Here is a 12510-nt window from a genome sequence, read left to right on the forward strand (position 1 = left end):
CTGCAACAATGATGCCTTTCTTTCTTTTTCATGTTTAGCCTCCGGTAACTACCGTTTAGATAATTCTTCAGAGGATGAATGAGGATGATATGTATGAGTGTGAATGAAGTGTAGTCTTGTACATTCTCAGTTCTACCATACCTGAGATATGTGGTTAATTGAAACCTAACCACCAAAGAACACCAGTATCCACGATCTAGTATTCAAGTCAGTGTAAAAATAGCTGGCTTTAAACGCTGAACTCTCGACTTCCAAATCAACTGATTTGGAATGACGTGTTCACCACTAGACCAACCCGGTGGGTTGCAACAGTGATGCCTAAGCATCGCCGTTGCAGCTTTGCCTGTGCTATATGGGGTTACTTGAGTTTCCTGTCGCGGTCACAGTATATTTAGCTCTTAACAGCTCTCTTCACTCACCCTTCCAGTCTAGACAGAGGGTTCTGCCCCTTGGACTCAGTGTTCATTAAAATCATGCTAGTGAGAATAATAACAATAAATAACAACTACAGCCTGTTCAACTTATAAAAAACATCAGTGTATTGTAATCTTTTCAGATTAACGATTTGGTCAGAACTGGACACGAAACTTTGAGCGATCTAAGAATGTGGGTTTCAAAACAGCCGGCCTCCATCTTAATATTAGTTACACCTGATTACCTGTATTTCATATCCATAAAATGTATTTTGCCCAGTTCTTGGCACTACCTGACAAAAACCACTTAGAAGATGACTGTACTTCGTCCCATTTTTTTTTTTTTTTTAATTATTTTCTTTTATGTTTTTAGTCAAGTAACCAGAGACAGGTACAGCCGGTCACCCACACTGCACATACAATAACAGTGGCTGTTGGTTGAGCCACCATGCTGCTGTACATTGCTGCAGCACTGTGATATCATTTTAAAGCTGTGTTTTAGACTTTTTCAATAGATTAATAAGAAAAATTCTAACATATTTATTTTTTGAGTTAAAAGGGGTTAAGTGATTTTAAAATTTTTATGAAATTTTTGTTTGTAAGAGAGTAATGTTCAAAAATATACAAATCACTTTAAAGTGTCAGGTACACCAACTAAAATGTCAGGCATACCAATAGTAATTAAAAATGTCAAGTTGGCACTATTATCAGTTGTTTCCCACCAAAATGGTGATGTATTAGCATTTCTTTTTTTTAAGGTTAGGTTGGTGAAAAGTTTTTTTATTAACAACAGGTAAGAAAAGTGTTAGTGTAAAAGTAAAGTGGCAAGTAATCGGTCTCTGGAAAGCAAATAAAACATACAGAGACATTGCTGAACGATTAAAAATATCAAAAGCATGTGTACAGCAAGTTGTTAAAAAATATCATATCAAGAAACTGTCGTTGATCTTCCACGATCTGGTCGACCACAAAAAGCATCAATGAGGCAAGACAGAGCAATTATAAAGGTATCAAAACTTAATCGGTCTGATAATTTGCCTGATATAGTGACAGAAGTAGCACAAAATCATGGAATTCAGGTTAGTACTGCCACTCTTCTAGACATTTAAAAGAATCTGGAATGGAATCACATTTCGCATTAGCAAAGCCTCTTTTAAGTGCTGTCCACAAGTCAAAACATAGTCAGTTTTGCAAGCAAACGAAGAACTGGTTGAAAGAAGCTTGGCGAAGGGTTGTCTTTTCTGATGAAAGCAGATTCCAGTTGTACTCAAACAAAAAAATCAGGCGAACAAAAACTGAAAAGTTTCTACCAGCCTGCATCATACCTGCTGTACAAGGTGGAGATGCTGTCTTGGTGTGGGGTTGCATAACTTCAGAGGGCGCTAGACACCTTAGAATAATGGATGGGACAATGAACAGCATACAGTACATAAAAACAACGGAAGAATTCACGCTTCCTAGTGTGCATAACCTGTCGGGTGAGAATTTCATCTTCTAGCAAGACAACGCACCTTGTCATAAATCACGAGTTACCAAGGCACGGTTTGATACAAATGATGTGGAACTTTTGGACTGGCCTGCTCGTAGTCCTGACCTAAATCCGATAGAGAATTTATGGAATCAGATGGTATTGCAACTTGCTAAAAGAAACCCTAAAAATAAGGCTGTTATGACTTCAAATCGCAAGTCTGTGGCAACAGGTGACGAAAGAAAAATATCTGGAATTGATTGAATCAATGCCTAATAGAGTAGCAGCATGCCTAAAATCGTATGGAGGTCATACAAAATACTAAACATTTAAAAAATGATGTAGCATTGTCTCTGTTATTTTTATTTTTAATTTTTACTTGTATAAAATAAAGATTTTGTCATGAAATACTGATTTTTCAGTTATTTTTAACTTGTCCTTAAACTTATGAAAGATACTGTATAAAGGATTAAATAAAGGTAATGGTTAATGGCTCATGTTTGTTTAATTATTATTACTATTAAGAGGTCAGTGTTTCTCTTGGTCTAATAGTTCTAATATAGAAAATCACTTGCACTATATTCAGGCAATTATTTTTCAGTCTCACTGGACCCTTATCCTTTCTCAATCAAGATTCTTCAGCCTATAATAACAACAACTTCATAAAATATTAAGCAAACTCAACCAACAACATACATACTTCAGACAAAATCTGGATCACTACAACTCAATAACCTCAAGAGTAATGATAACATTCTCCCAAACAAAAAGTTTCAATTTCATATACAGATATTTTTTTATTCTGCTGTTGAAAATATTTCTTTTTACACGAAAATTGAATGAAAATTATATTGAGAAAACTTACCGTCAGACAGTACTTCATAAGCTTCAGAGATCTCTTTAAATTTTCTATTTGCTTCATCAGGATTGTTTGGATTTTTGTCTGGATGCCATTTTAGCGCTAATTTTCGATAACTGGAACAAAATATTTTTTTTTTAATGTATTTACAACAATCTCAAAGAATCGGTAATTAACTATATGCAAGTTAAACTATTAATATGGCCTGAATTAACCTTGTGATCCAAGATATAACAATTGTGAGAAATATCAAAAGCGCTTGGTTCAATTATTGTTTAAATGAAATTATAATTGGTTTACCAATATTATCTATACATATAAAAATCAATGTTTGTTTGTCTGTCTGTTCCAACTTAACTCGAGATCTACAGGACAGATTTGTCTAAAATTTTCCACACCTACACTTTGAAGCTCTGCGGTGAACATAGGCTAATTTTTTTTGGAACTCTGACATAACGGTTGCGAGTTATCGGCGTTAAAGTTACTTTTTTCCATTTTGACAACATTGGATTCATTTGTTCGCACGCTTTAAAAGTTAAATTTCATGTGATTTTAGTTTGTTTTATCAAATGCGGATTCGAGTTCCAATTTTGACGACGCTCAACGATTTGGCGTTATCGAGTTATACGTGTAAAAGTTAATTTTTTACAATTTTGACATTTTTGCATTTACATTTTCAAGAAAAATTTAATTTTTAGCTAAGATTTTTTTTCAACATTGAATTGATCAATTTTGAAAAGGGCTGAAGTTTTAACGTATAGTTATTCCTAAGTTTCAATCGATTTAGCGCACATGCATATGTAATTTTTACGATTCATTCATTTACAATATTTTACAGCCGTTTAACAACATAAATAAGTAGCCGCTTTTGTTTATCATGTGTGTATTACTAATTTAAAGTGTGTAAAGTATTTAACTGCAATTTTTTAAATTCTGTGATCTTTTTTCAAAACATCATACCATACCTAAAAGACATTCAAATTTTAACAAAATAGGTCCACCAGTACTATACATTTAGTAGTTTTTGAGAAATCTGGGGTAAAAGATTGGTTTCAACTATTTTAAGTTTGGTGTAAAATAACACATAAATAACCACATACAGGTTTTGAACAAAATCCTTTTAACCAAAGAGAAATCAAAATATGTGGAGAATGTATGGTCAATTATTTCAGAATTTGAAGGAAAATTAGAACAAAAGGAATACAAAGAAATTAGAAACGTAAATAAACTAAATAACTTAATAAATTTTTGAATTTTATTAAATCAACTTGAAAATTAAGTACAAACCACTGGCAACAATATCGTTTAGCACTTTCGACACTGGCATAAAGCTTAAACATTTAAACTGCAAAGAAATAAAATTGAATATTATATCATCTTGATAATGCAAAATACATTTTGGTAAAATTATCATTTATTTTTTAAGCAAATATTTAATGATATTCTAGTACCATCATTTGATCAACGATGAATAAAAATTTCATACCCACATCCAAAATATAGTACACTTGTAATTTTATTTTATTAACAGAAACACACTCTTTTAATACACAAAATTCATTCGGTTATTATATATATACTTTCATTTTTTTTTTATGGGTAAAAAATTTTTTACTGTCTAAATCAAAAATGAAACAATTCTGCAGTATTACTGAATCTACTTATAAAAAACTTACAATTTTGAAAATTATCTAAAAATGAAGTAGTCATACGATATATTCAAAAAAGATTTATTGGCAGCACCACCAAGGAGGATAGTAATCGAAATAAGACTCTTAGAGGAACAACAAAGCCAGATATAAAAAAAACCATTCACTTAGAAAGTTCATACGAAAAAAGTAAATTCTACACAAACTTTGAATTAATAACAAAATATATATACACAAAACAGTAAATATAAATTATCAACTTTTGACTGAATCGATCTCTAAATGTAAAGATACAAAAACTCCAAGGACAGTTCTTTGCTACCTTAGAGTTAAAATTAAAAAAAATAAAATTAAACTATCTCTATAAATGGAAAAATAAAGCATTTGAATAAAATTATTCATCCAAAAGGCATTGTACACGACAGAATTTTGAGAATGATCAAAAGGTCTTTAAAAAAATTCCAAAATAAATAAACGAGATTTTTACGGAAAAAAATATATTCCTATAAAAGATGGGAACACGTAATAAAATATAAATTCTGTCCCTACAAAGTAGTTTATCAGAAATGATGACATGAGGAGAAAGGCTTTCATAGGTCCCGTTTTAAGGGCAAGTGATAATAAAATTCTCAAGAAATACGTCTCTTTATAAAGAAAGAAAAACTAATCATATATTGTGATAAAATTAAAAAATACTTCATCAAAACAGGACAGAAATTCTGGACTTATAAGAAAATATAAAAACGTATCTCAGAAAGGAGTATTTGGTATTAATGTAGTAGGTGATCTATCGCTGTAGATAATTCTTAGATGGTGCCACTGAAACACTATATTGAAATAAAAAGACAAATAAATAAAATTATAAATATAATCCTTTTTTTCCTGTTTAGCCTCCAGGAATGTCAGGTATTACTTCAGAGGATGAATGAGGATGATATGTATGAGTGTAGTCTTGTACAGTTCAAGGTCAACCTTTTCTGACCCACCGGGTTGGTCTAGTGGTGAACGCGTCTTCCCAAATCAGCTGATTTGGAAGTCGAGAGTTCCAGCGTTCAAGTCCTAGTAAAGCCAGCTATTTTTACATGGACTTGAATACTAGATCGTGGATACCGGTGTTCTTTGGTGGTTGGGTTTCAATTAACCACACATCTCAGGTATGGTCGAACTGAGAATGTACAAGACTACACTTCATTCACACTCATACATATCATCCTCATTCATCCTCTGAAGTATTATCTGAGCGGTAGTTACCGGACGCTAAACGGGAAAAAGAAAGAAAAAGAAGGTCAACCTTTTCTGAGATGTGTGGTTAATTGAAACCCAATCACCAAAGAACACCGGTATTCACAATCTAGCATTCAAATCCGTATAAAAGTAACTGCCTTTACTAGGATTTGAACGTTAGAACTCTCGACTTCCAAATCAGCTGATTTGTGAGGACGCATTCACCACTAGACCAACCCAGTGGGTTTATAAATATAATCTAACCAAACTTAACCTACACTCACTAGTCAAGGTTAGCGAGCAAAGCAAGCGCAGGTTACGTTTGGTTAGATTATATTTATAATTCATTTTCTTATTTCAATATAGCATTTCAGTGGCACCACCTATAAACTAACCAACTACAGCAGTAGATCACCAGCTACATTATTACAGAGTATCTTCAATAAAGAAGTTCCAAAACAAAAAATAGTAATAGAAGAATTCAAGAGAAAGACCAGTGATGTTTAAAATGTCTTGATACAAAAGGAAGGACAGGACCGCTGAGAAAAATATTCTATACTGGCCAAAATGAAAAAAAAAAGAAAAGACGTTTATAATTAATCTTCATTACAAACTGTTTTTTAACAAATTTTTTCTTCACCATTAACCCTTATTTTCCAAAGACGTAGCAGATTTATTTTATAAAACTGTGATTAGTGTATCAAAAAATATTGTATGACGACAAAAAATAAGGAGTATTTAACAATCTTAAATTATGAATTCAAACGGTTCAAAATTTAAAAAAATTGAAATATTGGATTCATTACAAACAGTAATATATTTTATAATAAATCCCATTTGGCTTTATTAACTATGTAACTTGTAATAGACAGTTAAAACACACTCCTCAGACACACATGTTCAAATATAATGATACACAAGATACATCGAACTTTCCAAATGTAGAGACGTATGTCCAAAAAAGAAATAGCTGCCTAACAGCTAACACCAATACAGCACTGCAGATGGAAATCACCGGTAAAGGAAGAAATAAAAAAGGATAAAGAAAAAAGAGAAAAGGAATGTTAGATGCAGAATTAGTTTACAATCTTGCCCAGGATTACGGATGATTTAAATATGGTGTACTAACATTTCTGATCATAAAATCCCAGCTGGCTTGATACCAGTTGTTGTTTAAGGCATATCAACATTTCAAGAATCAATAATATTGAGTTTATATATTATAAATTATAATATATTTATCTTAAGATAATTTTATTATGTTTACATAATTACAATTCTAAAATACAATGAAATTGTACGATGATAATTTTTATATATATATATATATATATATATTATATATATATAAAGACGTTGAAAACATAACATTACAAACCCGTAAAACATTAATAACTGTATAATATAATATAAATGCGATATACATAAAACATTTTATGATAAAACAAGGGGAAAATACTTGTACAAATTATCATAAAATATAACTACATCATTTAAACCGATATTATATAACAATAAAAGTCGCATTACATCAATTATTTTTCATTCTTTTACAAAAATAAGATAAAATTATTATCACTATATAAAAAAATAATAATACTTACGCTTTTTTAATATCTGATGTGCTAGCGTGTTTGTTAACTTCTAATATTTTGTAATAATCTACCATTGCTGAACTGGTTCTGTAAAATAAAATAAAAGAAATAGATTAATATTATTATAAAAATTATAAATCTATACTGTATACAAAATCTATAGAAATATACTATACACATATACGACAGAGTTTCAAAAAGGTTTCATGGGATAGTAATCATATAAGGGAAATTATTACTTCATAAGTTGGCAACGCTTATGAATCAAAATTCTTGTTTACTCTTCAATAATATAGCAATAGCTCTCTTGTTTATACAAAGTTTTTTATCACAGTTCTAAACGACTATCATAATAAAACAGCAAAGAAGTCACAAAGGTTAACATTTTTGTTTGTTAAAAAAAAATTATCACAAAATAATTATCATTGTTTGATAATTCTTCTACTTCCATAATACTTTCTCTTCCTATTTTTATTTTAAGTGATCTACATTACTTCTACTAACATTTCATTATTTTTGTTTTGTTCTTGTTTATTCTCATGCAGTAGATCTTACATAGGACTTCTACGCCATTCATTGTTTCTTCTAACATTTTTACTCTCTGCTAGAAGTACTGTATCATCAGAAAATTGTAGCATTTTACATCTTGTACTGTTACTTCCGGATCTAAATTGTTCTTTAACATCATTAACTGCTAGTTCTATGTAACGATTAAAAAGTAACAAGGGTAGAGAACATTCCAACCCCGTAGGGGGAAGACAACCGGTAACGTTACCGGTCCACCACACCACCCCCTCCATTCCGAGCCCTGAGTGGCTTTACTGGAGGTCATCTTTAGACCCTCTAACTTATTACATCTCACAGTCATCGGTCAGGATGCCACCAATGAAAATGCCTCGGCAGACATTTTCATCAGTAAAATACATATCAAATTTCGCCTTCACATAGGCCTCAATCTTCTTATCCAATCTAACACGGAAGCGTGAACCCTGTACCTAGTCCAGATTTGACAGCATCGTTCGTGACTGTGAATGCCTCAGAAAATGAACGAGTTTAAAGTTAAATCATTGCTACATTCATACCAATCAAGACTATGTCTTACCCAACATGAGGAAAGTGAACATCCTTGACAGACTCCCTTTTTTGCTACGGCTTCTTTCTTATGTTCTTCAAACATTATTGTTGCAGTTTCGTTCCAGTAAATGTTACTGACTGTTCTATCTCTATACTTAAACCCTAAAATTTTTAAAATGCTGAACATTTTTTCTGGTTTACGTTATCAAATGCCTTTGCTAAGTATATAAACGCCATGTATGTCGGTTTGTTTTTCTTTAATCTTCTTTCTACTACTAATCTGAGCATTAAAATTGGTTCCGTTGTCCATAAACATTTCCTGAAAACTAGACTGGTCTTCTCCAATACTTCTTACACTCTCCTCTCATTATAAGCCTGCTATACATTTTATATTAAAAATATTACTGAATAAAAGTTTTATCATTTAATTAATTGACCGGTGATTTTAGATTTTTCATGGCTTATTTTTAAAAATAACTCATATTTTAAATAACTTTGTGATTTTTGTTGAAGAATAAAAGAAAATACAAGAGTTCATTCTGAAAGTATTGCAGCTGAACAGTCTACTTTAAGGCTGGATGAATTCTTAAATAATTTTTTTATTTGCCAAAATATTGAATTTATCAAAATATGAATGTGAAATAATAAAAATAAATCTATTGACTATGAAGAATTAAAATAAAACACTTTTCCTTTAACTAATACACAAAAAAAAAAACAATACACAAAAAAAACAACACACAAAAAGAAACCCCGCTTTTACAACAAATCTTACAAAATAAAAACAAAGTTTATCAGAAATTTTAACTTTGGTGTGATACTGTAACATTTTATCAAAATAATTAGTGTATATTTATTTTATATTCTATTATAATAATAGAATAATTTTAAATTTATATTACAATTACTACTTAAATTAAAATACTTAAAACGATCGACACACATTAATCTGGTTACAATGAGATACTACTGTATAAATAAATACAAATTTCTAAACTAAATAAGAACGTCATTTCTTCAATCAAATACAACAATGATATAAAACAAAAATGTAATAGATGAAGCCTGATACAGAAACCACACACAGCTGTACTCTCATCCTTGTTCATGTAATCAATATCGCTTGTTAATATATAAAGACTGCGACCCGCAAGACCAGTAAGCAATATGGATTTATGATTCGAGGAAAATATCAAATGTTGTTAGTGTAAAAATACAATTTGGCCAGGATTAGAAATTATCAACTTTCTGCAGCAGAAGATTAGCTCAACACTAAACATCTGCACCATTTTAACATAAATATTTAAGTCCAAATTTTTTAAAGTTTGTTACTGAAATTAAAAAAAAAAATTAACCAAAACTGATTAATTACATACTTTGGAAAAATCACATATAGCAGCAAAATTAGTATGCATAAAAATTATAATGAAAATCATTAACCATTACTGTAATGCAATGGTTTAAGGTCTTTCAACAAACATCAGATTGCACAACTTGCAACTGAAACTACAAATAATTTAACAAAGAGAAAAATACACATACATTTTTGGATTTATGTACAATTGTGGATTCACAAAAAAAAAAAATCACACTTTTCTGATTAATAAAAAGTTGTAAACCACCAACCCTTTTTTTTTATAAACCATAAAATGTATTAAAAAAAATCTTATGTGGACATGACACCACAACACTTTCTTCCTTGTACACCTATTAAATTATACATAAACATTTTTTTTTTAAATGTTCATAAAATTTTATTTCATTAATAATTTCTGATATTTTTTAATATTTTTATTATTGAATAATTATTTATTGTAAAAACCTTTTTACAATTACAACTTAATAATTATTAAAAATAAAATATATTTAAACAAAAAAAAAAAAAAAAAATATATATATGTATATGAAGTCTGATTTGAACCGATGTGCCTTCCCCTTGTAAGATCCAAATATTTCATTAATTAAAATTTCGTTTGGCTATAACTCTGGAACCAATGAAAATAATTACCACTTAGATATATCATTGAAAAGCTCTCAATAAGGGCTTACTACTGCAATTAAAAAAATTCTAAAATCCAAAATGTTTGGATTTTAAGCTTTTTTTGGACACTTTTGATCGGTCCATCGTATAGACATCACTTCAAAACTAGTCAAAATGGATTCAGGGATGGTCAAAATGGATATTTCCGTTGAAATTTAAAAACCGAAATTTTTCGCTGTCACAATACTTAATATAACAAGGATGTAAAAAATGATTATCCTATTTTCTCCGCTAAAACACATTTATAGTTTCTTCGCTTTTGCCGATACTTTTAATTACAAAATATTAATAAAAAAAAAATATATATTTATATAAACTCAAAATAACAAGGGGGAGTTATATACCCGTTAAATATAAACAATAAAAAACCTTTTTTTACGAGTAATATATTAATAAAATAAACAAATACTTAAAAATAATAAATAAATAAATAAAAATAAAAACTCACTTCATTACAAATAGTAGTATGTACAGTACGTGAAAAATCAATAATTACACAACACAAATAAAAAAAAAATTTTTAAATTATAAATTTATATATATAAATATAAAAAAAAAATAAATAAAATTCCGTTATACAGCGAAATAAGTAATACAACAAAAGGACACTCAATTGTATATTATACACTCACTCAAGGAAAAAGGCAAACGAACTATAACGTATAAGCAGCAAGAGAAAACTAACTGGACCGAATTCTATCCGACAATACCTTGTCCTCAGTCACGCTGCGATTGTATAGTTACTGTGTGCATATGTGTTATTAACCCACACACACACTACACTACACAATAATAATTACAACAAGAGAAAAAAAAAGAACCTAGATGTGCACATTGAGGTTTTAGACATAGAATGACTCAACCCACGTTACTGAGTGTGTGTGTGTTTTTTGTTCGAACGTATACCTCTGTAATACGTGGGCAATAAAATAAGTAACTTGAATAAAAAAAAAAAATTATACATTTATAAAATACAGTACATAAAGAATACAAAACGTGGGACTTTGTGGGCAACAGCAAGTCCATAAGTTAACAAGATCCTGCTAATATAAGAGAAAAATTATGTACTTATAATAATAATAATACAAATTACAAATTATTTTTATAGTTTACTAATGTTAGATTACATTACAAGCTTCAGTGACCACTTTATTAAAAAATAATTCACGAAATAATGAAAAAAAAAAAAAGAAGAGGTCTGTTCAGAAAATTAGCGAACTTTTTTAAATTCGTTTTAAGATTATTTATCCTTGTCTCCTTCAAAATACTCCCCTCACTATTTACATACTTTTCCACCGGTGTTTCCACATCGCGAAGCAGTCCTAGATACCATAATTTGAAATGGTCTTTCAGGTCCGTGACGAATTTGCTTTAACGTCATCAATAATCTCAAAACGGCGTCCTTTTATCACCGATTTTAATTTCGGAGATAAGAAAAAATCGCAAGGAGCCCAAGTCTGACGGAATCGGGAGGCTGAAAGAGAACAGTAATCTGATTTTTGACACAGGTGAAAATTGACAAAGCTGAATGTGGGGGGCGGGCGGTTGAAGGAACCATAAGTTGTCTCGCCAAAAACTATGGTCTCTTTTTACGGATTTTTTGACAACCGTTGTATAAAACGGCATGATAGTACGCACGCACGGTTAACTGTTTCACCTTGAGGCAAGAATTCAAAATGCATAATTTTATTAAAATTGAAAAAAAACCCCTTTCGGCACGTCGTAAGGCGGAGGTAGATTTCACCAGTCCTAAATAGGGGATACAAAAAAATTTCCATCTTAAAAAAACTTCAAATTTACTCAATACGACAATGGTTGCATGTGAAAACACGATAACAACATTTTGGTCATCCCTTGCCGTAAGGGTTGGTGTCATATCAAAAATTATTTCAAAGGTTTTAGGTAATACGTAGAGGACTAACGTCCATTTTAAAGTGATTCGATATTGTGCCTATTAAAGGAGGTATGATTCTTTTTTGTCTTTTCTATTTCAACCCCCTTGGGCTTTTAGATAGAATGACTCAACCCATGTTATTGTGATTTTGTGCGTGCGTGTGTGTGTTATTGTTCGAGCGTATACCTCTGTAATACGTGGGTATAAAATAAGTAACTTGAATAAGAAAAAAAAATATTATACATTTATAAAAACCTGGTGAGCAACAGGTCCAAAAAAGTTAACAAAATCGG

The 12510-nt window shown here is 30.4% G+C and overlaps 1 protein-coding gene across 6 annotated transcripts in view; it reads right to left on the minus strand.

Annotated features, from left to right (window-relative positions):
- Window positions 1-12510, minus strand: part of mrj (DnaJ heat shock protein family (Hsp40) member B6 mrj) — a 290448-nt gene that overhangs the window by 41969 nt on the left and 235969 nt on the right. For 5 of the 6 annotated variants that reach the window (XM_075381835.1, XM_075381836.1, XM_075381832.1 and 2 more), the window contains exons 2-3: window positions 7218-7295; window positions 2747-2856 (exon numbers count right to left, since the gene is read on the minus strand). In XM_075381835.1, the coding sequence (XP_075237950.1) occupies window positions 2747-2856; window positions 7218-7282 (175 nt within the window). In that variant the 5' untranslated portion in view covers window positions 7283-7295. Of the gene's footprint in view, window positions 1-2746; window positions 2857-7217; window positions 7296-10771; window positions 10886-12510 lie in introns of those variants that run through there. The other variant, XM_075381834.1, reaches the window with a different exon arrangement.

This window comes from Lycorma delicatula, chromosome 13, assembly GCF_047948215.1.
Source record: "Lycorma delicatula isolate Av1 chromosome 13, ASM4794821v1, whole genome shotgun sequence".
NCBI classification, from domain to species: Eukaryota; Metazoa; Arthropoda; class Insecta; order Hemiptera; family Fulgoridae; genus Lycorma; species Lycorma delicatula.